The sequence below is a fragment of the Falco cherrug genome, chromosome 1 (genome assembly GCF_023634085.1).
Source record: "Falco cherrug isolate bFalChe1 chromosome 1, bFalChe1.pri, whole genome shotgun sequence".
In the NCBI taxonomy this organism is placed as follows: Eukaryota; Metazoa; Chordata; class Aves; order Falconiformes; family Falconidae; genus Falco; species Falco cherrug.
The window spans coordinates 4268842-4295571 of NC_073697.1; the positions used below are offsets into that span (position 1 = coordinate 4268842).

Sequence of the window (26730 nt, forward strand, 5' to 3'; positions counted from 1 at the left end):
CATCACCTCCAGACATACTGGCTAATATTTTTGCCTTATTTACTCTGCCTGTAAGAAATCTGCACGGTGCCGCTCCTTCCCTCCGCCACTCCCTCACGCATACAGTTATCCATAGGCGCACTTAGATAAGCTTTGCTCAACTACAGGAACTGTGCCTGCTTTTATTAAGTGCAAATAATCTGCCACCTGTATTGCATGATTCGTATTGCACTTCGTGTTCTCAGTCACCGCTACACCACACACCAGTGACTGTCCAGCAAATTCTGCCACTGCTGCAATGGAAGGCAGGCTCGTGATTGTGGTGCACTGAAACACTCTTTTACTTAATGAACAAACACAACTCCAACCTGGAAGGGGCTGGTTTGCCTTCTGTGATTCCTGCTTTGAGCTTTCTGAATGGAAGTGCATGCAGAGTGAAGCACTTGGACTTACAGCTGTTGCTAGGATGTTATTTGTGTCTCATTTCCTCCTCCATGAAGTTATTTAAGTGAAGACTTAAGAGTAATATCATTATTGCCAACAAGATTGTGTTTATTCTCCATTGCAATGCACAAGCACAGTTACAGATAAATCAAGCACTGCCCGATTTACCTTTACCTTACTATTATGTTACCACAACGTCTTAATTCTCATCTCTTCTGACCAAATAGTTTTAGTTAAAGTAACGAGTCAATTGTTTCATTTCTGCTTAACCCTCTAAAGTATATTTCATCCTTGAGGCCAAATTACCCATGAGCGGCGTTTGTTAGCAAAACAGTTTTCCAGAGTTTTGGTTCACTTTTCCTTTTGTTGAACCTCATTACAGCCAGCCAGCTATCATAAACGAGGTATCATACTTCTGTAGCGAAGGATGTTTCTCATCTACGCGTAGGGCTGTGATAAACATTTCCATATAAAATTGTTGTTTTCTAATTAGTATGTCAAGGTTGGTATCATTTGGATTGCTAAAGTCTGTCTTTAAAATAAGATATGAATATACATTTTATCACAAAATCAAGGTAAATAAAATGGTTTGTAGCAGCAAGTTGACGATTATGTGGCAAGGCATATGTTTTTAATACCAATTTAGCTCAAAACAGTGACTGACTCATGAGGAAGAGAGCCTGCACAAGGAACCTTAGGAGGGTGCTTACTTTCTCATTGCAGTATTTGGTTCCAGTGAGGACCGTCCAGTAGATCAGGATGCTTGCAAAGAGGCAATTCCTAGCAGAGCAGAGCCAAAAATATAAAGTACTGTTAAGGTGTTGTCAAATCTGAGAAAATGCTGCTATGGAACCTTACTTTACAGTGACTTCTAGCCTTTGCCCAGAACTCCAAGTCTGGACCCAGAAGTCCAAGCTCCGCAGACTCTGCAAGTTCACATATATGCCCAACAGACAGCTCAAGCCCATTTCCAAGCAGAGGCAAACTGAAAGGCATGTGGTGTGCTGGGGAGACAAACCACAGATGTTTATTGTGCTCTTGCGCCCTTAGCAATTGTTTTAATGGGTTGGAGCTCCTAGGAGACTATTTGACTTCTGCTCATGTCTATACTGTTCTCTTACAATGCTGACTGTGCAGAAGCCTGAAGCTGTCAACAATCTTCTTTCAGCGTTATTTCAAGGAAAGAAAAGTGAAGTGACATCTGATTTGTCGAGCGAGGATGAGGAGAGGGGGGTATTTTTAAAATATAAAGCAACGACACAAATCTGTATGGAATCGATAATATAATCGATATCTTCTGCCCTTTTGGAAAGCACAGCTTAGTCTGAAACACAGGTTTCCCCTCCTCTGTTGCAACAACTATCCATTAAAAAGACTAGTACTTACTTTGCCAAGACCGCATTGTCAGTAAGTGTTTTGAAGCTCTGCAATAATGATTATTGTGCAGTATTGCATTTTAATAATTCAAATAAACCATGGAACATTATGGTCTCTATGACTAAGTAAATACTGTGTTGCAATCCAGCCTTGAAAAGCATCCTCCATTTCAGTAGAATTGTCTCTTTGCAGAAAGCAGCATTTTGAAACAACCACCGCTCGATTTTACAAAGAGCAGTCCTGGCTGCTGCTGGTCTCCTCTGGCCTGCGCAGGGGGAAGAATCTGTGTTTGTGAAGATCATCATCATGCGAGAACAGCAGTTAAGTGATCTTTTGCCGTCTCTTGTAACCATATCACCTGTGCAAGCAAGAAGATCCATCCATATGTGTTGGGCATTTAGCTCCCTTCCTTTATTCTTCAGTCATTAAAATAAAATTTGAAACTGGAACCTAGACAATGCCAAAAATTCAGGCGGGAGTGAGACCATGGCATTCCCTTTTGTTTTTTATAGCCCTACAGGACCCGGGTTTGAACACAGAGAATGTGAACTGCTGAAGTTACTGCAGTTCTTCTTACACCCAAAAACCGTGGCAGAGAAGGAAAGGACCATCCTTCCTCTTCAAGATGAAGCACAGATGGTGAGAGAGGCTTTGTAAAAAGCACTGTGAAGGGTGAGTGGATCAGGAAAAGAAAGACTCAAGGACAGTGGAGGTGAAGAAATGCTACAATTTCACAGGAACGAGTAGAGCTTTCCGGGGAAGAAAGGAAGTAGACAAAATTAAAAGAGAAATTAAAGGGCACGATTGAAAAAAGAAGTGTGATTGCTCAAAGGCATTCATGTCAGCGGGAGAAGAGTTAGAAAATGTATTGCTTAGGCTAGAACGTGCGCTAGGGAAGGCTGTCCAAATGAGGATGTCAGCTATGTAACAATACACCATGAGTATTGTTCAGCTGGACTAACATATGGCACACAAATTCCTGGATCTCCCTAGTCACGGGGAATGTGCCAGACTACTTAAAAGGCATGAGGATTTCACTTACTGTTTTGCCCTAAACACAACCTTTTGTGGCCACCGAGATTTAGATAGCAACAGAAGTCCAAATTCTCAGAAAGTGATTGAAAAGGGGGGGGGGGGGGGGGGGGGGGTGTCTGGCTGAGGATATGAAGAGTTTTATTTTTTTCAGTTCTTACATGAATATGATAACACAGAGGCTCATTTCTGTATTCCTTTTCTTAAAAGTTTGTATATTTTTGTTTGACGATTCCATTACCAGAAGTCTGGCGAGGCTGTCTGCTCTATTTAGAGTGGAAGAGCAAAGACAAAGGACATTTTCTAATCTTCTAAATTCTGTAGCCCAAGGATCTCTCCACTGTTATGCACATGGTTTTCTACAACCCTCAAAAGATAAGGCTAGATTAGATGGAATATTATCAGAACTAGAATCACTAATGTATCACTAGAAAATGAAAGAAGAAGTTGCTGTCTATTAAAGTGCAACAAAACTACTAAACAGGAAATGAATTACTGGCTACAATAAATCAAAGCTTAATAAGGCTTTCAATCTATGTGGGTTTTTATTTATAGCAGAGGACTGAATAGGCTAATATTTCTCATTCAAATTTACATAAATAATGTTCTTTACTGTCTGCTAGGTCAAACAGAGCCCTGGTAGGTGCATACGCAATTCCCCTGGCTTCTGAGAAGTCAAAGTAACCATGCTTTTGAGGAATGTGTTGCTCTGACAAACAGCAGAGTCAAAAGTACTCTATGACAGGTAGAAAATTTGCATTTCCATTAGCAAGGCCTTTGTCAAATGAAATCCCTAAAGGCAATGAAGAATGTGTGTGGAAGGAAAATGCAGTGTATTAATTTACCACCATCCCCCCCCAAAAAACCCTTCACTGTATAGTTCAATAAAACATAAGTTCAGATAAAAGGCAGAAGGAAAAGATTTACATTCCAGGGGGCCATACAATAAAGGGATAGTGATTTATGCATGCTTTTGCTGCAGGATAGTCCAGAAAAGAAATGCTTTTAGATAGCTTGGCTGGCTGGTAATTTGTCAAGGACTCAATTCTTCTCTCCTGTTCAAAATTAGCAGCTGCTCAAGTAATGCCATTAAGATTTACTGAGTTAGGGCACAGGAATCAAACTGAGTCTGCACCTGAGCCACTTTGCTTCTCTAGAAAACGTGCCTACATACTCAACTGCTTGCAAAAATGAGCCCAGTATTTACCTTTTTTAAAGTTTATCAAAATATGGATATACTTCAAAGGATATGCTTCATCCTTTTGCTCTGTGACCCGTTTTTTTGTGAATGAAATTCTTACTAGACATTAACAGATCGTCAGCAGAATTGCAGATGAAACAAGATACTGTTTAGTGTGAATTAAAATGTCAGAAATTTGTCCCAAGTTTAATTTGGCCAGCCTTCAAAACACATTAATATTATCACAACTAAGCCTGATCATGTCAGGATGTCTATATCCTGCATTAGTTCTTCATTTATATTCCAGATATTTATCATCAAGGGTCACTTTATCTTGAGACTGATGCAATTAAATTCACAGCTTTGGCATGAGGAATTCCCAAAGAACCACAACAATAATTTATTAGTTGATATTGGTTCCCCCCAATATTTTTGAGCATTTCAGGACAATATGCATCATAAAACCTAATTTAAAACCATACAGAGTTAATGTTTTCAAATGCTACTATTTTATCAGCGTGTTCTTGCCCACCAGAGCCCATCCCACTGAGAGCCGACCCTTTCCTCAGTATTACCTTCCCTTCTGGCACCCCTGCCTTTATTCCGGTGCAGATGGCTGTGCAGCACGTTAGCTGAACTTGTTGCAGCCCTTACCAAAATTTACTTCAGCTTATCTGCATTATTGTATCTGGGCAATGTCAACAGTTTGCCTGGGCTTCTACATTCGGATGTGGAAACAAGATCTACAGCTCCGAGGCGTTCAGGGAGAATACTTTTCCATCGGTGTGCGCGGTCGATAGCTTTAGGAATACCCTCATTCCCTTTACCAAGTCAGCGAATGAAAGACTTCACTTTCACCAAGAAGTCTCTTCAGAAACAGCTCAAATATTTACATGTTCCTTTTCATACAAAACGCTCACAGGAGGAATCTATTGATCACAGCTCAGACAAGACAATGACCAAGTAAAATTATAGCAATTCTTGGATAGGTATTATTCTAGTTTATTCTTCCTTCTGGCTACGGTCATGTTGTACCGACACATGCCCCTGCGTGATCTGTGGTGCTTGTCAACTATTTCATCAAAAGAAAACCTAAGAGCTGGACCCCAACCAAAACAGTCATGTCAGAGCAAAGGTTATGAGTTAACTGGGTTCAGAAGCATACGTCCGTACAATATCTTCCCCTTCAGTGGGATTTCTGCTCTCAAGTCATCTATGAACTTGCAAAAAAAAAAAAAAAAAAGAAAAAAAGTCTTTCCAGGAATAAATGAACAGGTTGTGTGACCATCACACACCCCCCAAAAAATTGCAACCCTACTACAGTGAAAGTGCATGTTCTGAGCTGCAAACAACATGTCCATGACGAAGCTATGTTTTTATCCAGCACTAAGAAATATCTCCCCAGATAGATTAAAGAACTGAGAGACCACACACACAGGGCAGCATCCTATTTTCTATTTGTTCAGAAACAGGTGTAGATTGCTTTCATTACGCTTTTATATAACAGCGGGTTTTCTACAGGCTCTACTAAGTATTACGTTCTGGTTTGGGCTCTTTCTGCCTCTGCACTTATTTATTCCTGCCTCACTAACTTTATTGCTAGCAAAGTTTTTCAGCATTTCTTTCTTTTTTTCTCTCCCCATTTCATACAGCGATAAATATTATTCAATTCAACAAATGCATACAAATGGTTTCCATTAGAATTTTAATCTACTCTCAAAATGAAAGAAAAGCTTTGTATAAATCTTTTTAAATTACCAGAACATAAATTCAGACAGGGACATCTCCACCTAGGCTGAGCTGGGGAGTTCACAGCTTGCTGTCCTCATTCATAAATTAATTGAGGTCTCTAGCTGCTGTAAATGAACAGTGCATCCTGCAAAAGATCATATCTGTCAAGATTGCAGATTGGTTTCTATCAGAGTTTGCAAAAGTCAGAGCACACAGTGCTTTCATTATGTCTATGAGTATGGCTCCCCAACTGGAAAGAAATGTGTGTTTTGTTCTGTTGGGCCAAGATTTACAGAAAGCAATTTTCCTCCATGCTCCGGCTATGACAAACCTTCTGAAAAATGTCATTTCACGACTTCTTTCATTCAGTCACCTTTTTACTGACAAATATATATTCTTTCTGCTCCATGTGTACGCACCAACTGTGACATTTAATGGCCAAGGAAGGTTAATCACAGGTGAGTACATATCCCTCTTGGATATTGCAAGCCATACTGCAGTCACTGCCACTTCTCCATTGTAAAGCAAGCACGGCTTTAGCTGGCTCACGCAACTACCTGTTTTATATTACAAATTCATAAAATTTTTAAAAGGCTCCCTAAGATTCTGAGCACCAGCCAGCATATCCATGAATACCTCTTCGGTGTCTTAAATTACATTAAGGTTGTGACAGAGTGTGAAGAGAGAGAAGGTGGATATTACTGAGCCCTCGGTATCATTTTGTTTCTTCCCCTTTGGCTTTGCACTGTGAATCTGCAGGCGCCTGAGAGCCCGAGTAAAGAAAAGACGCAGCATCACATCCCAGAGTTTGGGAAGTGGAGGTGGTTTTGCTTTTGGTTTGTTTGGTTTTTAATCCGTGCCATATTTGACAACGGTGGCAGGGACCCTGGCCACAGAAACACCTGTTCCTAAGAGTCTGGAACTTAGAAGGAGGGTAAGACTGACCAGAATAGCTCTTTACACAAGCGAGTAGCATCGTTACTATTATCATTTACAGGTAAGGGACTAAAACCCGAACAGTGCACATGCACGTGTTGGCTGGGTTAGACCTTCTCTCTCATAATATGGCTCTTCCTTCTGTTTAAAAGACAAATAATCTGCATTCTTTAAAAGGTTATGTGCTAAAAGTTAACATGCCTGTTAGTCTCTATATTAAAGGCTTCTGCCTTAGAGTAGTAGTGCCAACTAGTTATGGTCCGTGAAACAAAGGTGGCTGCCAGCCACAAGAGCCAAATAGGTACTGGAAATTCATTATTTACTTGGCCAGCTCAGCAGTCACTTTATTATCAAAGCAATTGGGGCAATTTAGCTGTTTTATTAAATACTTGGTAGTTCTGATCTGTATCACACAGGTGACATTGGCATCCCCATGTCACGATGCTGCCTCTTCCCACCACAATCAGAAGCGCCACCCTGTCAAACTCTTCTCCAAGAAAAAATACTTGCAGGTGCAAACATCAACAGTTGTCCTGGTAGTCTAGTTTAGAAAACATTTAAAGTAAGTATTTTAAATGTAGTCTAGTTTAGAAAACATTTAAAGTAAGTATTTAAAACGTACAACTGCTCTGCGCTGGGCTCACGCAACAGGAGGGGAATTTCAGACTGGAAGTTTTGATTGCAACAAATGACAGACTCTTGAAGATGAGGATTGCCGTGGAAACCTCTGTTCACCATAGCAGAGACAAGTCAACATGGTGTGAAACAAAATCCCTTCTAAGCAAATACTCATGCCAATATTTTCTGTTATATCAGCCTGTGCCGACTAGCATATAGGTATGTACATCACTCCACTGAGCAGCAGCAGACAAAGAAAAAAAAAAAAAAAGAGGGAAAAAAAAAAAAGAAAAAACCTCAAGTATCTGTTCGTTTGGAACAAATCAAACCACAGAGATTTTTGTTTGACAGCAGTTTGGTCCCCAAAGATGTGTTGTTGCTGTTACAGGTTGCAGTGATGCTATCAGAATACAATTCCTCCAAATATTTAATATTCCCCCTTTATTTAACACACTGTCCTTGGTTACAATCTTTTGAATTACAGGGAGTAATTCCTCCCTGTACCTTCAAACGTTTGGAAGCACCGCAGTGACATTTTGGGCATCGTTTAAAAAGGTTACCCATTTCAAGTCTTCCCCTCATCCCCACATTCCTAATCATCGTTACACCCTCTCGGAGTTACGCGAAGCAGAAACGGGCCGGGACAGGACCCCAGCGCCCAACAGCATGCAGGGCACGCAGCAGAACCATCCTGTGAGGAAGGATCACTTCGCTCTTCTCCATGACAGGCACATTCCAAAAGTCACCCTTGTCGTTTGAGCTACTGTACCCCATCTCAAACTCTTCTATCGTGTACGCACGCCTGACTCTTAACGCTACTTAACTACTTTTTCCAAAATTTCTCCCTCTCAGGGACCTTCTGTTTCAGATGACTTTTTCCCCAGATGCAGTAAATTTCTTTTCTCTCTCGTATCCTGATGGAGGAGGGCAGAAGAGGAGTTAAGGAATCTTGCAGTGGACCCAGTCTTGAAGGCAATTACCTGCGTGAGCCTGGAGCAAGGCTCAGTCGGCCCAACTCACTCCTCAGTCGCGCTGGGAAGCCTAACACAGTTGGATGCGAAACCTTCCTCAGACACAACTGATGAGGGAAACTATCACAATTCAGAGATATTAGTCTCACTTACCACCTTGACTAGTAAATGTTTGACCTTGATTTGCCCAAAGTCTAAGACAGGAAAAAAAAAGTCAATGAGACTTAACGACCTGTCCACTTTTCCTGCTAAGGATCACCAAGCTGTGAAGATCCATACCCCAAGATTTACCTTCAGGTGACTAAGGTACACCCTAAATAGACCACACCAAAGTAATCTAGGGACAACAAACTGGTGATGCAGGATACAACCCAAACAGTAACTCCCTGTGTTTACAGGAAGACAGTCCTCGTAATACGCACTTAAATATTTACGCATCAAATCAGGGGCAGGTACACTGGTTTGCAGCATACGATGCTGATCTCCCTTAGCGTATCTGGCTGAATGGACCATACGTGTATTTGGTTCAATTGCAGACGGTTCTGATGGTCCAGACAACTCCCCTAATGAAGGTCTTGCCAACCAAATGGATCGAAAGCCCATCAGCACTGACGACTAACATCCCTCCCCATCTTTGTTTTCAGCAGCAGTGTCACAGTACTTTTCCGTATCGGTAGCTGAAGATTTAATGACCGCAATACACAGGTAATTAGTTATTTACAAGGCAACAGTTTTGCTCTATAAATTATGTTTGGGGGTTGTTTGTTTTTTTTTTTTATTATTCAGAGGTAGCTACTGCAAGTGACTATCACAATGCCGTTATTAAGGTCTTCTTAAGAAACCTAAAAGAAGAGCTAGCTCACATAACCGGTGCACGTGGTTTTAACTTATAAGCTTTCTTAGACATGGCAGAGGAAGGGATGTGAGGATCTCTATTACCGAAACAAAATAAAAGGGAGGAGTGGGGAGAAAGTGTTGTAAGATTTAGTTTTATTTGTTCATTACCCTGCTGTGATTTGATTGGTAATAAATTAAATTAATTTTCCCCGAGTCTGTTTTGCCCGTCACAGTAATTGCTGAATGATCCTGTCCTTACCTCAGCCCACACGTCTTTCGCTGTATTTTCTCTCCCCTGTCCAACTGAGGAGAGGGAGTAGGACAGCTTTAGTGGGCGCCCAGGGTCAACCCATCACAGTGTCCAAAAAGCATTAGAGGGATTCTTTGTCAAGAAACTCTATTTCTTTATGGCATTTCCCACTATTGCCATCTATCTGAGGTGTATAATAACCTCTACTTCACTGAAGCTTCCATCCGTAGTTTTCAGCAGAAATAAAAGTCAGGAAGCCAAATTTTGGAAATTAATCTGTGCCTTTGCCTGTGTGGAAACACAGACTGGAGCACCATCCCACTTCAGGAGCTTGCGTTCAAATGTGTTGGCAGCAGGACAGAAAGCAAGTGTTCATATCAGTGCAGGTAAATTCTAAAATTCAGAATAAAGATGCTACAGAAAGAGCAGTCTTTTGCATCCTATACTGCTCTCATTTTAAAGCAGACAGAAAGACAGGATTTTTGTGCAGTATCGAGGGGGCAAGGAGAGAGAGCTTTCACGTGACACGGAAGGCTACACTAATCACCAGTGTCCAGCCTCTAGCAAGCAATTAATCTCTCTCTCAATCTAGCCTTTAAATGAAAGTTGCCTGCTCTTTCTGAAGTTATTGGATTGTATTCTGACAATAAAGTTAAATTACACAAGGAGTATCTAGAATATTTCATCACAAAATCAATGTGCATTACTTTAAATTTTGCTTTCTTCCTCATAGCTTGCATACGCACACTGATCTATGAAAGTTTGTGTTCAGTAAGAACACAATTTCAAAAAGCTACTGCTGCCTCAAGGAAAATCCTGAAATATATTCTAAGACAGAAATAATTCTATTTATCAATCATTTTTCTTCCTCACCTCTTTGCTATTTAGAATATTTGCATGAAAATGGGATCTTTATTTCCCAAGAGTTCATCAGCTGCTCCTGCTATGATATAATTTCCATGGATACCAATTGTATGTGATGTTGCAAGCATATGACTAAAGGATAAGGAATAAGGAAGGGAGAAATCAACTGCTTTATTCTTTGGCTATGCTTTTGAGTAACTCCATAAACAAAATCTAAAGCTTTATCTAATCGATTAATCACCCACACAAATAACCCCTTCAGTCCCTCTCCCTTCCAAGTCCTCTTGACAAAAGCATCCCCACTTATTCAAATGTGTTCAGTCTTTCAAATATTATCCACTACTCAGTGAGAATAAGACTCAGGAATTTAGAAGGTGACAAAGAAAAAAGCCATTTTAATTTGCAATTTTTTAAGCTAAACTTTACAGCTTGCTAATTAAGAAATTTAAGTGGCAGATTTCTCCATTAAAAAAAAAACAAAACCAACCCACCCTGGTAAGGTATTACTTTCAGTAAAATAGCTAGCAACAAAGAATTATAGATATAACAAAAATCTATCTAGTAAGGAGGGAAGAAATAAAGAAAGCACCGAGTTTCAAAATGTATTTGTTATATCAGTAAGTACAGCAATTCCATGTAATGTGCCTGTGCTACACAAGACTGACTGACTTCACAGCCTGATGTGGATTTTGATACCTGTGTCTTGTTAAAAATCATTTGAAGAACATGTTATCTTTGGTTCAAAGCTATTTCTAATAACAGGTTTTGGATGAACAAGTTTTCTCATTTTGTAACTATACAAAAAAATATTTTTCAGATAAGATTATCAGATTCTGACCCAGGGATTTCAATTTAGCTCAGAAGAGAAATGTCCAGAAGCAAACAGCAGAGTAGGCAGAGAACTGTAGTCTCCTTTCACCCAGGGAACCCTGATGTGACTCGCAGGCAAGTCATTGCGATGTTTTGCAACGTGGTAAGCGCATGACCTATAGAGATGTAGGAAGACGGTCCTTATAACGGGAAGCCGTCACCATTACCTATGATCCCTCTTTCCCACGTCTCAAAGGAGATACTCCACAGGGAAGGAACACACACACCACACAGAGTGAGATCAAGGAACTTGGCTGGAGTCAAAGGCAGCGCTGGGAGCAGAGCTAGCGAGTGAGGCCCCACAGGAGAGCACCAGCCACCAAGGCAGCCAGGAGCACCTGGAACATCTCACTCACGGTGTTTCTCCAAGTCCCAATAGCATCTGCTCCAGCATCTCTTAAGTCACACCTTAGTTATACTCTGCAAGCAAAGCCAGCCTTCTCTGCTGGCAGCTAAAAGTCACCGAGCTCCTCGGAGTCCCCATTATTTTTATTTTTATCCCCGGCTCAGGCAGCACACTGAGGGCAGCCGCAAAAAGCCTCCCTGTAGCTTGAGGGCTCCTGCCTAGCGAGCCCGTTCACTAGCGGAGAAGAAATGGATGTTAACCCTCAGCACAGCCAGAGGGAGAGCGATTTAAAGTTTTCACATCCTCCCTTCTGGTACAGAAGCTGCGATGCAAGTATCAGGCAGGGGTGGTACACGGCTGGCTGCGCAGCCCCCAGGGCAGCATCCTGCAGTTTTGGAGTCTCCTCCCAGAAACCGAAATCCAAGGCGTGCATACCCTGCAACGCGCAGGGGCAAGTCTCAAAGTATGTATTTTCTGTTCATTCTCTACATTATCTCGGGGGTAGATATAAACTTTTTTTTTTTTTTTTTTTTTTTGGAAACTTTGCTCATCTGTCAAGTCTCATTGCCTGACATCAAGGCGATCAATCTGCCTGCCTTAAACACAACTCCTAGCTCTTTCGAGAGGCTTCCCTTTTTAGATGCTGGTCTCCTAAGCTACCCTCCACAGCCTGTCTCCCCCGCTGCATCCTTCAACGGATTTTTTCAAATCGGAGCAGACAACCCGTAGAAGCTGACATGCTTTTTGCAGTGCTAGCTGCTCACATCCGAATGCCTGCCCAGCCTGCCTGCATTCCGGGCGAGAGGTGTCTGCTACATGTGTACAGGCATGCACCTTGGAAAGGACGCTTTTTCTGCGCGCAGTAAAAGTGACACGGGTGAGAAAACTCATAGACATTACTGCCAGAGAGTTTTAAGCACCAAGACCAGACAATTTCTATGGGAGAAAAAATAAAAGGGAACCAAGAAAAGGCAGAAAAATTCCCCAGATGTTATCAAAATGTTATCAAAAAATTCCCCAGACAAATCTGCCCTCTCTTTCGAAGGTTTTTCCTAAGAAAACACGTTTGGGTGTATAAATGCATGACCTGCCCTCTCTTGAACGCCAAATTATCAGAAACATCATTCATCTTACTAGATATGCCTTCTCTGCATGAGTTGAAGTCAGTCAGCTCTGTGTACCCCATGCTGGTAGTTATGCCTTAACTTTAAAAAGCGGTCAAAATAAAACGAATAGGGTGAAGTTCCAATACAACAGAATTATTTCAACTTTTATAGAGAGTTACCCATTAGAAGAGACCGTGACCTGAAACAGCTCTCCTCTGCTCTTCCCCAGTCCGTTCTGCACCCCCGCACACACCGGTGGGTATGTAAAAGAACACCTTAGCTACATCAGCCTGAGCTAAAAGTGCATTTAAAATCAATCCAGGTAATGCATAGCCCCCACTTGAGGGCAGAATCTCAAATCTGAGTATTTATTACCAAGCTGTAAAGCCGTGTTTTTGCAGACTTTGTCAGGAAAGCGTTATTTGAATGCCAACAGGGATGTCACTTTATAGACCTCAGGTCAGGAAAGGATGTAAGCACATAGTCAGCTTTAGCCCCACTGAATTAAAGGATAGTTAAGCACATATTTTACATTGTGTCACGAACAGGAGATATGTGGTACCGTAGTCACCTTAGCTGCAAGGGGAATACACACACTTGCACAGGCTACCTAGCTCACCGCAAAGGATGGTTATGGCTTGTCTTGCACTCCAGGCTATGATCAGCAGGAAAGGAAGGAACGGGCCAGAAGTGAACACTGGGATCAGCCTGCTCAGCCCATGTCAGAACAGTCTATTCAAACCAAAGGTATGAAGGCACCGTTTTATTACGCCTCACAGCAAGAACGACCCCAGGCATCAGTGACCTTTCTGCAGGCTTAAGCCACTCCTAGAGGGTCTAGGATCCCAACAGCCCAGCCCTAGGGACATGTGTCCTGCCTGGCACTGACCCGTCTCACCCGTGCTCATGCAGCAGCCTTTCTGAGATGAGCCAGGGGACAAACAAGGGGAAGAGCGGCAGGGACATCCTATTTCCAGAGCCACCCAACCTGAACCAAGCCATGGTGTCGCCCCAGGAGAGGACAAGTGTCCCTCCGATGGAAATGCTCACCATGGCTCCCACTCTGCCTGGGGAGGCAGCTACAGCGCTGCCAGAGCCCGTATTTCAGGGAAGGGGAGCGGAAGGAGCAGAGACCCGCAGCCCTGCCAGGCGAATGATGACCCATGCCGCTTCTGCCATCTTCGTGCCGCTTCTGCCACGCGGCCCTCTTGCTCACATCTCTGCAAATCCCTGGAGGGAAAGAGGCTGCCGAAGTGATGGCGGGGGCTGCGGGAAGAGACAGTGAGAGGACACAAGAGAGCAGGGGGGCGGGGGAGGAGGCGGCAGCAGGCAAAGCATACACCCAGAAATGGCCAGGAGCCACCGCGCTGTCAGAGCTGTTGGCAAGTTTCATTTCTGGAGCAGAGATGCTGACTCTCCGCAGGACACCATCCCGCTGGTTACTGGTTGACCGTGGGACTCCCCGGGGCAGAGGCCGTAGTCCAGCTGCATCAAGCCCCCTACACAAGCGATTTCAGTGCACTCCCATCACCGAGCCACGCAGGTGCTCCGCGGTGACCTCAGCGGCCAGGCACACTAGAAAGAAGCACTTACAACCCCCACCAGTTTCAGAAGACAACGACTCTAGTTAGCACAGGGGAAACACAGATTTTCAGCATACGCTCCCTGGCCGCTTTGAAAAGCTCCTTCAGTTTACAATAGGGTTAACTGACGTGCTCGGGCTCTCCACCCTCCTTCTTCCTTCAGTTTTTTCTCCAAAACACAGGGAGGTTCTTTCCCTCCCCGTTTCCAGGCAGCTTGCCTCGGCCTGGAAGGGCCTGACAGGTAACAGACCTCTTGTGCAAACATGCACGTCCTTTCCCATCTTCCATTCATCCTCACACTTCAACGTCCCATCACAGATTTATTTTTTCTGGCAAGGACTTTCAAGGCTCCCCTGTCCCTTTCCTCAGGCCAAGTCTCCAAGCACCAGCCAACACTCTTGCAAGGTGTTTCCACACCTAAGTTTTCTCTCCTCTGGCAGACAGGTAAGCAATGTTAACAGCAACGAGTAGATTCATACAGACCAAGACATTCACGATATGACTGTTTCTTACAGTGTAATGTCCCCAGTTGTCACAGAAACATTTCTTCCCCATGAGATTTAAAACCAGAAAGAATAAATAGGATACCCTTATCCAATGTAATTAAGGTACAATCACCCTTGAAAAGGGGAAAACATGGAATACAAAATCCTGGCATCTGAAAGTGAAGCTCTTTAGCAAAACTTGTCAGTGCTTCAAGAAATGAATATGAAAACCGTACCACAAAACACTAGATGCATTATTATTAGTATCTCTAATAACAGTACAAATATTAAAGTGCCATATTGTTTACAACACAAAATTAAAATTTTAATCAGTCCTGTTTACCCAGCAACATTCTGATTAGCAGTCAGAGTTGATTGAACAGTGGAGGGGAAAAAAAAAAACCCTGCTCACAACAAGATATGCCACATAAAAGACTTCAGCACGAGTCAACAAGCAGCAACAGCAGAGTTATACAGCCAGCTAAAGCATGTACCCGAGCCTCTGGCAAACCAAGACACAACTTATGCCACTGAAGCAGTGATCTGAATATATTTTGTTTCCTCTCCTTTGGTGCGGGGAGCCCTTCTGAACATTTGCATGGCAGAACTGAAATACACATTAGCTTGAAACAATGAAGGAACAGGGAAGTAGAGAGCACGGAGGAAGAAATCCCAGGAAACCGTAAGCAATTGCTTCTTTATTATGCATATTTTGCTGCTGGAGCACATTATTCTCATTCTCCTCAGGGCACCATTTGTTAAGAGCACAGTAAATAATGTCAACAGCTAGAAATCCAGCACATGGAGCTTTATTTTTTTTTTTCCCCCCTTCATATCTGGTGAGAGGGAGTGCCCTGACAGAGGCCGGATTTTCCGGCACAAACCTTGAAGCATACAAGACAGAAATAGCAGTTTCCCATCCCGACCCCTCCTCCTTAATTCCTCGTAAAGAAAGAAAAAAAACACAACACAAATCACTGTAATTCACGTGCCCTGCCACAGACATCTCCGTTTTAAGGGCTGCCCTTCTGCTGCACAGTTCACAGACAGACGGTGCCCTTCACCCTGGTTATTTGGAGGGACAGGCAGCAGCCCACCGCCCGCCACAATGATCCGGTGGTGCCTTGCGGGATGGAGCTGCCCAAGGCGCCTTCCTCCAGGGGTGCCTCCTCGGCAGGGAAGGGGCTCAAAGCCCAGCTGCATCAGTGACTTTAAAGCATTCAGGTGACATCAATCCACTGCTCCTGAAGATGAGCAGTGTTAGGAAGCAAGCTGCTGTGATTAAGCTCCTACTCCAGCACACACACACAAAAAATAATCAAGTGCTACACTCTTCCATAGCTTCATTAACCACATACTTCATTAAGCTTTCACTGCCGTTTAACTGAGTTGTAAATGCCAGGAAGACATTGAGTTTTTTGAATGAGGCAGAGACAGTTTGCAAATCTTAATTATTTTTTTTTTCCTCTCCTTTTTTCCCCACATTTCCTTCAGGCCACAGTAAGTAAACAGGTGAGTTAAGTGTAAAAAGGAAGGGAACACGGACCCAAAGGTTTCGGATGGGGTTCCTTAGGCAGCCAGCTCTGTTTAATGCTTTTCCACCACGTGCCTTTCAGTAGCTCCCACAGCTGAGAACACGGAGCAGATGCAGACTAAGCACTTGAAACAAGTTTTACCTCTCTGTTCTCAAATCACAGAGTTTTACATTAGATAAACCTGGATTTTAAAGGGAAGGGAAAGAGACATCTGCTAAGAGGGTTTAGCAGTGCAAACCCTTTGAGCCGTTGCCACTGAAGAGAGAAAGAGCCGGTACCTCGCACTCAGCCCCGTGTTAGATAAATCCTTTGTCTTACCACTGAGAAGAAAGAGCTGCAAACAAATGGCCTTTCTGCTGCGGTCACTTCTGTACTCCATCCTTAAGTGCTCCCAGCGCAGCAGAAATCCAAGCCAACCCCTTCTGGATTACTAACGGGTACTGCCTGCCAGTCCTTCACGAGTCTCGCACCACTCCACAGCAACTCCCTACCACTCCCCACAGCCCCAGGCACACCTCGCCAACTTACCCCAGACCCCCAGGTGAGACCTGGCCCTGTGTAATTGCAATCAGGTGAAGCCCCTGTAATCAGGGCAATCAGGTGAGGCCTCTGCGCTTTGTCCCACCTGACTTGCGTAAAGACTCCCATCACCCAGCTGCAGAGAGAAAAAGCTGAGTAGCAAGTCAGAATCGTTGTGTATTTTGCCTGTCCTCAACAGCTTAAGATCCCTGCGAGGTTCGTTTTGGCAGCTGATGAACTACTGCAGCTTCCGCAGCTACGTACGTAGAGCTTCCAGGCTGAGCAACGCACCAGAAGAGCTTTTATTGCCAATGTTACCATTGGCCATTTTGGAAATCAGAACAATTGTACTGGTCACAGTGTACTTTTTGTTATCTTTGCGAAAATATTCCTAATATACAAAGCAATAAAATGCTCAGTCAGTGATCAAAGCTTCAAAGATGGAGATTATGCTCTCACTCCATGTACCTGCCTGCAAAACCATCCTTTCTTAAATGGAATTTATGTAAATAAGGTTGCGGGTTCCATGGGTTCTCTGACAGGGGAATGGAATAATATTTAGAAGGAAATCCAGATGATGGCAGGATTTAGATTTAATGTTTCAGATAGAGTTATACTGAACTTCATAGGATCTCAGCATTTTATTTGAATGTGATTTCTTCCTCCAATTAATGCTCCTGAAGTAAAGTGCTCCCCAGAGTCTCCTTTCAGCTCCCCATACTGGGCTTTTCAAGCAATCCCTAACGAAGCCTCAGCCTGCAGCCACCTCCCCTTCCCCTGGAAGGGCTGGTTTACTATGGGAGTGGTGCCGGTGACTGTGATGGGACCTGTGAAGTTTCACATCGGTGAGCCACCAGTCTCAGAGTGACTGGTCCAAAGGCCAGCTGTATTAAGGGCTGGAGAAATGGGTTGGTGGAAACACAATGAGGTCTTGCACCAGGAACAGAACAACTCCACGCTGGCTGGGTGCCCACTGGATGGAAGGCACCTTGGAAGAAAAGGAATCCAGGTGGGCAAGAGATAAAGTGCCCTTACAACAGAGAAAGCTATCCACGTAGCTACCAGAAAGCGTGTAGCCAGCAGCTCAACAGAAGTGATTATTCATGCTCCTCTGTTCTATATACATTCTGTAAGACCACATCTGGTGTAGTGTCATCTTTGGGCTCCCCAGTATGAGAAAGACAGTGACGGGACACTCAGATGGTGAGAGGATGGAGCACGTGATGCGTAAGAAAGGGTAAGGGCACGGCCTTTGTTCAGTCTCAAGAAGGTTAAGGGTGGGGGAAACCTAACCAGCCGCTGACTTCAGCTGCCTAACAGGTGGTTATAAAGAAACCAGACAGACCCTTTTCAGCCACATACAACAGAAGTATGAGAGGTAGCAGACGTAAGCTGTAGCCATGGAAATCCTGACTGGAGAAAAAAAGACACAGTGAGGGTGTCAGTGAGGGTCAAGTATCGGAATGGATGACCAGAAAGGCTGCAGATTCTCTGTTCTTGGATATACTCACCTGGACAAAGCCTGAGCAACCGGATCTCACTTGTAAATCAACAGTGCTTTCAGCGAGGGGTAAGACTAAATAAATGCCCTCTAGAGTTCTTTCCAGCCTAAATGGTTCTATTCACCTTGAACTTGAGCTTCAGGAACAGAAACACAGTTTATTATCTATTATATATTATATAATATATTGTCTTCTCTGTTTCCTCTAGTACTTATTCTTTATTTGGAAGTCAAATGTTAAACTGAACTATTAAACTAAACTATTAAAACACAAACAGCCAGAAGCATACAGATTTCTAGGCACGCACACAAAGTGAGGGTCAACTCTTCTTTAAGACTGGCTGTAAAACATTAACCTCAAAATAAGCACGCGCTGTCTCAAGAGTTGTGCATCTGCTTTTTCCCTTTCCATAAAGCTGCCCTCGAAATGAGCATGCTCACCTACTAACCTGAGTCAACTGACACTCTGAAAGCTTGTGTATGTGGCTCTATCAGATCAAAAACTGATCGGAAGAAACCTAAAATCCTGTCACATTCTCCGGTACGCTCTTCAGTTACACAAACAGGAAAGTCCTGGGGGGAAAAAGAAAGAGACATTATGAAAAACAGTACATTCCTAAAAGCACCTGGACATTGGTTCAAAAAACTCCTGAGTTTTTAAGCACATTATACATTCCCATTATCCAAGGCCTAACATAAAAACACTTCAAGTAACCGGAATCACAATGCTTATCTCCTAAGTCTGAACTTGGATCAGCGATTATCTATGAAAAAAACAGCAATTTTGCTGCCCAAACCAAAAAAATTCCGCTTCTTCTCTCCCCTCTGTCCCATTGTCAGACCAGTAAAACTCAAAATGCTTCTACTTACTAATTCAGGCCAAAGAAAAAGATATGCATAAGCTGGTTTAGTGACGTTTTATTAAAGTAATTTTTCAGGTTTCACCATCCCCCTCCACATATGTGCGAATTTCTTCTTCTGGCAATGAGCCACAGACCAATTTTGAGGTAGAAAACAGTTGTAGGGAAAAGAGAAAGTCAGGAATTACTTTATAAATGGACACATCTTATAATACATTACAATGCTCCCTTTAGTAGCCAAATCGTTCATGAACATTACACTTTATGTAATATCACAAATACACAAAATATGCTTTGCATATGATTGCAAAAACAGCAGCACTCTGGAGCCAAGCACATGGCTTAATATTGTAATAATGAGTCTACTTCAATGTAGTGGATTTTAATAAGACTTTAATAATACTGGTATGAAGCCAAATTACATAATGTCCCAAAATATGAAACAAAGCTTTTATAGAGAAAATAAAAGCTCACTGAAGTATAACCACATTAAAAAAAAAAAAAAAAAGCAAACAACCACCAATGTTATCTAAACAAAGCCATTAGGCATATTTAATTTTTAAAAATCAAATTAGAGAAAAGGAACTCAAATCTATTCCCAGATCTCAAGATAAAATTAAAAAGGATATTATTTTAGGCAACATTTATGAAAATGAAGGTAGTACGCCAAGCACTGGGAAACAAGCTAACACCGTAATTACCTCTTTTGGCACTGATATGGATATAGGTTGCCTATCTCCAGTTTCTCTCAAAAGATAAAAAATGATTCTGTTACCTTACAGGTTGATTTTAAGACTGAGCTATGTTGGATTGTCTATAAACAGCTTAGGCCAATAAAATAATTTCCTTCTACACATGAAAACCATGTTAAGAGTCTCAAAGGCAAAGAGCCAAATGACTTAGTTCCTCAACTCCCTCAGGTTCTGGAGTCTTGGGGAAAACAAGGACTTGAAAGCACCTGCAAAGCTCGGTCAGCATGGACCATTCTCAGAATAACTTCCTCTCTCACCTCTCCCGACGCATGACAGTTACACAGCAATTAAAAGACAAGCCAGTGTTTCATTTGTTGGATAACGCAGGCAGAATGTCACACATTGTTAAAGCTGTATAACCTTTCACATATTAGTGTTACGCTAGGTGGACCATTAGTATTTGCATGGATAACATTTTTTTGTCCTTTATTAGTATCAACGATTATAGACCCACATATCCAATAGAGAGATCACCATTTCTTAGCGTATTCCAATTACCACTGGCTACAATAAGCTGTAAACGGAGTCTAAATCAATGCTGACAGCCTATCAGAGCACGTGGTGATGAATACAGCAAGAATCAGAACAGTTTTCTTTACATACATTATACCGTCTCATCTACATGTCTCTAGACTTTTTAAGCAGTTTTGATAAAGGCATTAAAAGTTTTAAGAAGATTTAGATTCCACATGACAAGATGAAGTGTGGGGGACATTTAATGCCTTGGATTTCTTAGCAGTCTACTTTAGCTACAGAAGCCATTAAAAAGTTGCAAGTAACTTCAAGATGAAAGGTATTAGCAGCTTTTTAGAAAAGGATAATAACGCTATTCTAGAGACTTAATGAGACTTAATTCACAGAAGCTTTTGACTTGGTCTGCTGTTAATTGAATCAAAGTCAATGATGATCTTGCTACACTTTGGCTTGAATTCCCTAAAATAAAGAAAAATACAGATATCAGTTAGTGAGTAGTTAAAACATTTTGCTTGCTTTAGCTCCAGCTAAATTTTTGAAGGAATAAAAAAAATCCCTCCTTGGATTCACGTAGTTTTCATCACTATGGGAGCCAATTATAGTGCACCACACTGAGAGAAAGCTGGACAAGAAAGACTAAGACAAAAAAGACACATGGGGTGGGTTAGCCTGTACATTCTTCAGCTATTGGAGTTCATAAATTACCCAGGAGTCAAAGGACTTGTAACAATTTAGCGGCTGGTGGTAGCATCATGTTACCAGGGCTGGGATTTTTGTTCATATATTTTTATATTTCAAATATTTTTAATGTATATTTACAGATATAGGACAAATATATGTATCCATAAAAATATTTTATTCTACTGTGTATGTATTACATATACCCATATCTGCCTACATATGTATATATAAAAGATATTTGGAACATATTTTGATAAATATTTTGATCACTTCCTGCCAGGTTTTCAAAGAACACTTTCAAACTTCGCCTCATTATATTAAAATATTTTTTGTGCTAGGGGAATAGATCACATTATGCATCATATTGGGAAAAACCAAACTAGTTAAGAGGGAATCATTTTAAAATTGTAACTTTAGAACTGTAAAATTAATACTGCCACAAAATGTTTCCTTTTATTATCATTAGAGCATCTGCTACAGCAATTAGCAAGGAAGGTATTTGGGGACCAAGCATGTATTTTCCAGTCTACCAGTAAACAAAGGATTATGCAAATAGTGTGGATTTAGTGCCTAATTAAGCTCTGCAGTTCAGTTCAAGAGATTCATTAAGTACCACCTACATCCTTAACAATCAATACAAGAAGGAGTAACAGTCTACACAGAAAAGCACATGCTGCTGACCACAGAAACTCTGAATACTTTGTTCAGAACACCAATCTGAAATGCAAGAAACACTTCTCACCCTAGAGAAGTTACAAGATTTGACTTGCAAGAGAATGATTTATGCTTCTTAGTCAAATAGTCTTACTAGGCAGGAAATACACTGAAGGACTAAAACTGCATTTCAAGTACTGCTGTGTTTTTTCATGGATGTTTCTTAGCCCAGTAGGTACCTTTCATCCTAAAATTTCATCTGTCAGAATTGTTACATTTGCAATTTTTTCCAAGTCTTTATATTAATATTGTAAAACTTTTTTGAGTTGCAAAGCCTCCCTGACTGCATAATTAGCCTCACCCACAGCATGTTATTGGTATCAAACTAGCTGTTGAACAGATTGTCTTTAGGTATCTCTATCAGTGTCTTTAAAAACCCCACTCTTCAAACATTTTTCAGATTCTCATTATTTTAAGGCAAATATTACAAGTTTTACCTTTTTTTCACAAGAAAAGCTGACCAAAGAAGACTGGACAGCTATAGGCAACAAGAATTAATTATGGGTGGCTGGTCTAACGCCTTCCCAAATTGACTGCAACAAAAACATACTGAAGTTTCAATAAGGAGTGGGTAATCCACAAAAAAAAGTCAACTGGTCATTTCAGTTGAACTCATAGGAGAACAGGGTAATTCAGATAATCTAAGGGACTTCAGGAGATCCTCTAGTCTAACCTCCTGCTCAAAGCAGGGTCAGCGATGACTCTCTCGAGGACAACGTAACAAATAACCATCACATTAGCAATTTCACTTGCAGTCCAGGAACTAAATGAGTATTCCAAATGGACCGTTTTCTCATACAAACATTATGAAATTGAAATTTAACCATACACAAGGCAAAAAGAATAGTTCAACCATCTGTCAATCCAGTACCTTTTGCAGGCATACAGAGCCAGCCCTCTACAAACACTACCAAAGATTAAGATGTTCCACAATACAAAGAAGAAGAACCTTTGCCCCAAAGTTGGACTCCTTTGCCCACCATTTTTTTCCTTTCCAAAATAAAAACAAAGTAATCCAAAATTCTCTTACCTGTATATAATACCTGCTAAATCAAACATCCGCCGTGCAGCTGTCATCTCAGTAGTGTCATGATACTTGTCAGACATAAAAATAACTTCCTTTATGCCTGAAAGAGTCATATAGAAAAAATGTTTGAATTACAAAGAAAAAAAAAAGTAATGCCTGGTGCACAAAATCAGAAAAGGCAGCATTCATCCACATGCTCTAGAACTCCTTGGTACACCTCTACTTCCCAAAATACTACAGATTGTACTTAAGAATAAGGCTATGTAAGGTAGAGCTGTTCGTGAAGACTGTTCTTTCAAAAACGCTGGAAAAATGTTTTTCTCCACTTTCACCTAAGTTTAACTCAGAAAACCAGAACCAAAAACTTGTAGGCAAAACCGCAAGATAGACAGACTAGAAATCATGCATTTTTGCAAAAGTAATTGAAAACTTATCTTTCTACCTCTCTAATATAGATAAAATTCCCCACAAAGAACTTAAACCCCAAATCCTATTCCCCTTCCAAACGCACAGCTATAAAGGCATGCTTTTTTCTTTTGTTCTGTGTTTTATAACTCCCAATCACAGGTTCAAATCTTCATAAATGCATGCTGTCTCAAATTGTTGAATAATCTGTGCCTAAATTACCTAGGCAGGGGAGAAGCGTAAAGGCTAACCCAAGAGAATTCACAAGCGTTCCAGAGCCTATCAACTTCTTACTGTATTTACCAGACAACGCGAATATCAATACATCGCAATTTAGTGCTGACCTAAGTGCAGAAGGAAAACGATGAGTGACTACACTGAGAACAAGCAGCCAATCTGCCCTGAAGACCGTTTGATTTTGATTCCATAAATAAATGTAGCACAAATACAGAATACCATTACCTTTCCTCCTTCACTTCTCTTAATTTCAAAGCATACTGACCAAATAAAGCAGCACTCTGGTTGCTACTTTTTTTCTAGATTCACGTGGCCATTAGTGGTGAGAGAGACTCCCCAGAACAGCAATCCATGCTAGGATTGCAAGGTTTTACTCAATGAGCAAAATACGTGCTACCTTAAGCACAGATTTTTACGGAACTGAAGCCTACTGCAGATACTGCCTAATCTGAAAAAAGGAGACACATTTAGGCCAGCACACTTGCTGCAGTGGCACAGATTTATAACAATTGTAATGAAAGACATAATTAAAGTAGGATCATAGAAGTCTTATGACATTTATGAGCAAAGATATTTTAAAATCTTCAAATATCTACCATGCATCACATTTAAATTAAAATTTCATGTATATACTCCCAACAGACCTTTTGCCATGCAGAAGTTTATTTCTTTCTGCCCTACTCTATTCAATGTGTCAGAGCACAGTAAAATTGACAGTAATTATATGCAAAGCCTGTGTTGTTCTTTGGCAGCTCTTGGTCTAAGAAGTTACAAACCTAAATTAGAAGCACGCTTAGAATCACAGAAGATGCAATTAGCACTGGAAAAATTTGGCACCATTCAGATGCAAAAAAACCCCACAAGTAGCATCTTAGGAAGTTGACAGTGCAATTAATTTAGATCTAACAGCAGCAATTTAACATCAAATACATCCATGATAAGATACCAATGAGCAGGCAGCACTGCAACCCTGACAAATCAAGCTGGCACTACTCCTTACCTGCCTGGATGATGAGCTTTGCACATTCATTACATGGAAATAAGGCAACATACATGCTGCAGCCTTTCACATCAGCTGAGTTCTTGTTCATGATGGCATTCAATTCAGCATGGCACACTGATTTAAAAAAAAAAAAAAAAAAAGAAGCAGCAATTCATAATACTGTTCATTAAAATAAATCAGTCAAACTAAAATTAAAGTGTTACAATATAACTGCTTACATCCTTTCAAAGGGAAATAGCTTGCACAGCTTGTCATAAAGGGCAGAGGAAGAAATAAAAGCAGAAATACCAAGATCAATGAAGGTCAACTGTTCTGACCAGGCTGCCGATTAGTAATGATATCATTAAGCACATTAGCATTGCCATTTGCTAACACCTATTGCAGGCAACAAAGCTGTAGGCTGTGGGCCAAGTAGTTGCAACCACCCTAAGTAAAGCAGTATCTCACAGCTTCACAACTCCCTGGAGTGTCTAATTGCCAGTATAAAACAGCTCATTTATGTGTTTACATGCACAGATAGGAACAGTCTTACGGTTATAAGAGCACACTGTGCACTCTTAAAGGCAGGAGAATCGCAAAGTAAAACCAAGCAGCTCTGTCCTCTGGGTCTCAGAACAGCTCCGCGCTGCTGCATGATTCTCTCACCCCAAGAATACACAAGACACACTCAACCATAAAAATGTCCCAGCTTTAATATTAAAGCGAGTTTACTGCTCATTAAAAGGTGACAGACTTCCCAAGCAGGAAAACAAAGTCCTCTGTTTCTCCATGGATTTGAGACAGGCCAGGTAGCAACAGACTATCCTGCCTTATTTCACCGTAGCACAATGGCTCTTCCGGGACAGATCGCGCCTTAGGGTTTAAGTTTTTATGCTGTACACATCAGCAGATTATCTAATGTGTTACTAACACAGGTGAGAAGAGTGCAGTTTCTGTGTCATCCACCATGAACCTCTGAAAAAAACATTAGGATCTCTGAGAGAACTTCCTGTTTACTCCTAGGAGTGACAGCAAGTTGCATAATTTATGTACCTACCTACTAAGAAATTGCCTGCTGCCCTGACTGACTTCATTAACAGGTGCGGAAGTGTGGTGTGGGTTTGAACTCATTTAAAGACCTGCATGTGCAGACAACGTTAAGAGTTTTTCCACTGCTTGTTTTGAAGAACTGATCAAAAAATAAAAATAAAAAAAGTTTTCTTCACCTTTGCATTACATGCAAAAACTAAAACAGGCAGCTTCATAGCACAAGTTCATAGAATACTTGCTACTATATACTGACCTCTGTGCGAATGATCTCACCACACAAAGAATAACTGAGTGCATTACCTCCAGCACACAGCAATCCTTGCCGAATCCAAGTGTTTTCCGTATGCGCTACATTTCTACATGGAATTTTCTACGTAACAGCTAAAGCACGACAGATTTACAGCCGAAGTTACAGCACACGAGCTTTCCCATATAGACAAGTCACAAAGGACCAAACACTCGCTAAAGAAAGCTCAGTGTCAACTTCTACAAGCAGACCCCAGCACCACTATGACCGTGCTGCCCACACACCTTCTCACAACCAGTAAAGCCAGAAACTAACATACAAAATAGGAAATTAACAACAAAAAAAACCACCCAAGCACCATCACATTAAAGTTTACATTACTATTATTATTGTTTCTATTGCAAGTGTAATTGGGTCACTTTGTATTTTAAACATATACTATTAAGTGCACAAGATACACAATTATATGAACCTATACATTTAGAAAATACAGGAAATACATTTAACTCAAAGTATATCACTGAGTTGCACTAATCTTATGTAGCCTTCACAATAAATAGTCAGAGAATTATTTTTCTGGGGTTACAGAGGATTGAGTGAAAAAGAGTGTCATTATTTCCACAACTGGAACTACGTTATGTTAACAGGACAGAAACATTCACTTTCAAGTTTTTTTGAACAGTGTACTACTTATGATCTAGGCAGCAGTCTAAAATATGGAAGGCCTCCAGAAAGAAGGATGAGGGAATGTGTGCAAAGGCTCACAGAACTAATAAAAAAACCCCAAAAAATTCCTTCAGTAAATATTTTTCCTTTACTGAACTCAGAAATCTTCAGCCATAAAACCAGACAAGTTTCATTATTAGTACTGCAACAAGTTTCCTTCCTGCACTGATGAGAAAGAAAGGCTCTTTCAGCAGACTTTTTACAAACTTTCAACAACAAACCTCTTCACAAGCGAAAACACATTCAGGCTAAAAATAACATACAAGATTATCAGCTGGAGTGAGAGAAAAGAGAAATTTTACCTCCTGATCATCCTAACACAATCTGAAGTTAAGAAAAACTATGACTCTCCAGTGTGGAAAGGAGACACGGGAACAGTAATAAAGAAGAAACAGAGACTCATAATTTCAA

At 41.3% G+C, this 26730-nt stretch overlaps 1 protein-coding gene across 5 annotated transcripts in view; it reads right to left on the bottom strand.

Annotated features, from left to right (window-relative positions):
- Nucleotides 1–19067: 19067 nt before the first annotated feature.
- DCTD (dCMP deaminase) overlaps nt 19068–26730 on the bottom strand; it is a 63244-nt gene continuing 55581 nt past the window's right edge. For all 5 annotated transcript variants that reach the window (XM_055701719.1, XM_055701714.1, XM_055701697.1 and 2 more), the window contains 3 exons: nt 24315–24431; nt 22676–22772; nt 19068–20709 (listed from right to left, as the gene is read on the bottom strand). In XM_055701719.1, the coding sequence (XP_055557694.1) occupies nt 20631–20709; nt 22676–22772; nt 24315–24431 (293 nt within the window). In that variant the 3' untranslated portion in view covers nt 19068–20630. The remainder of the gene's footprint in view (nt 20710–22675; nt 22773–24314; nt 24432–26730) is intronic.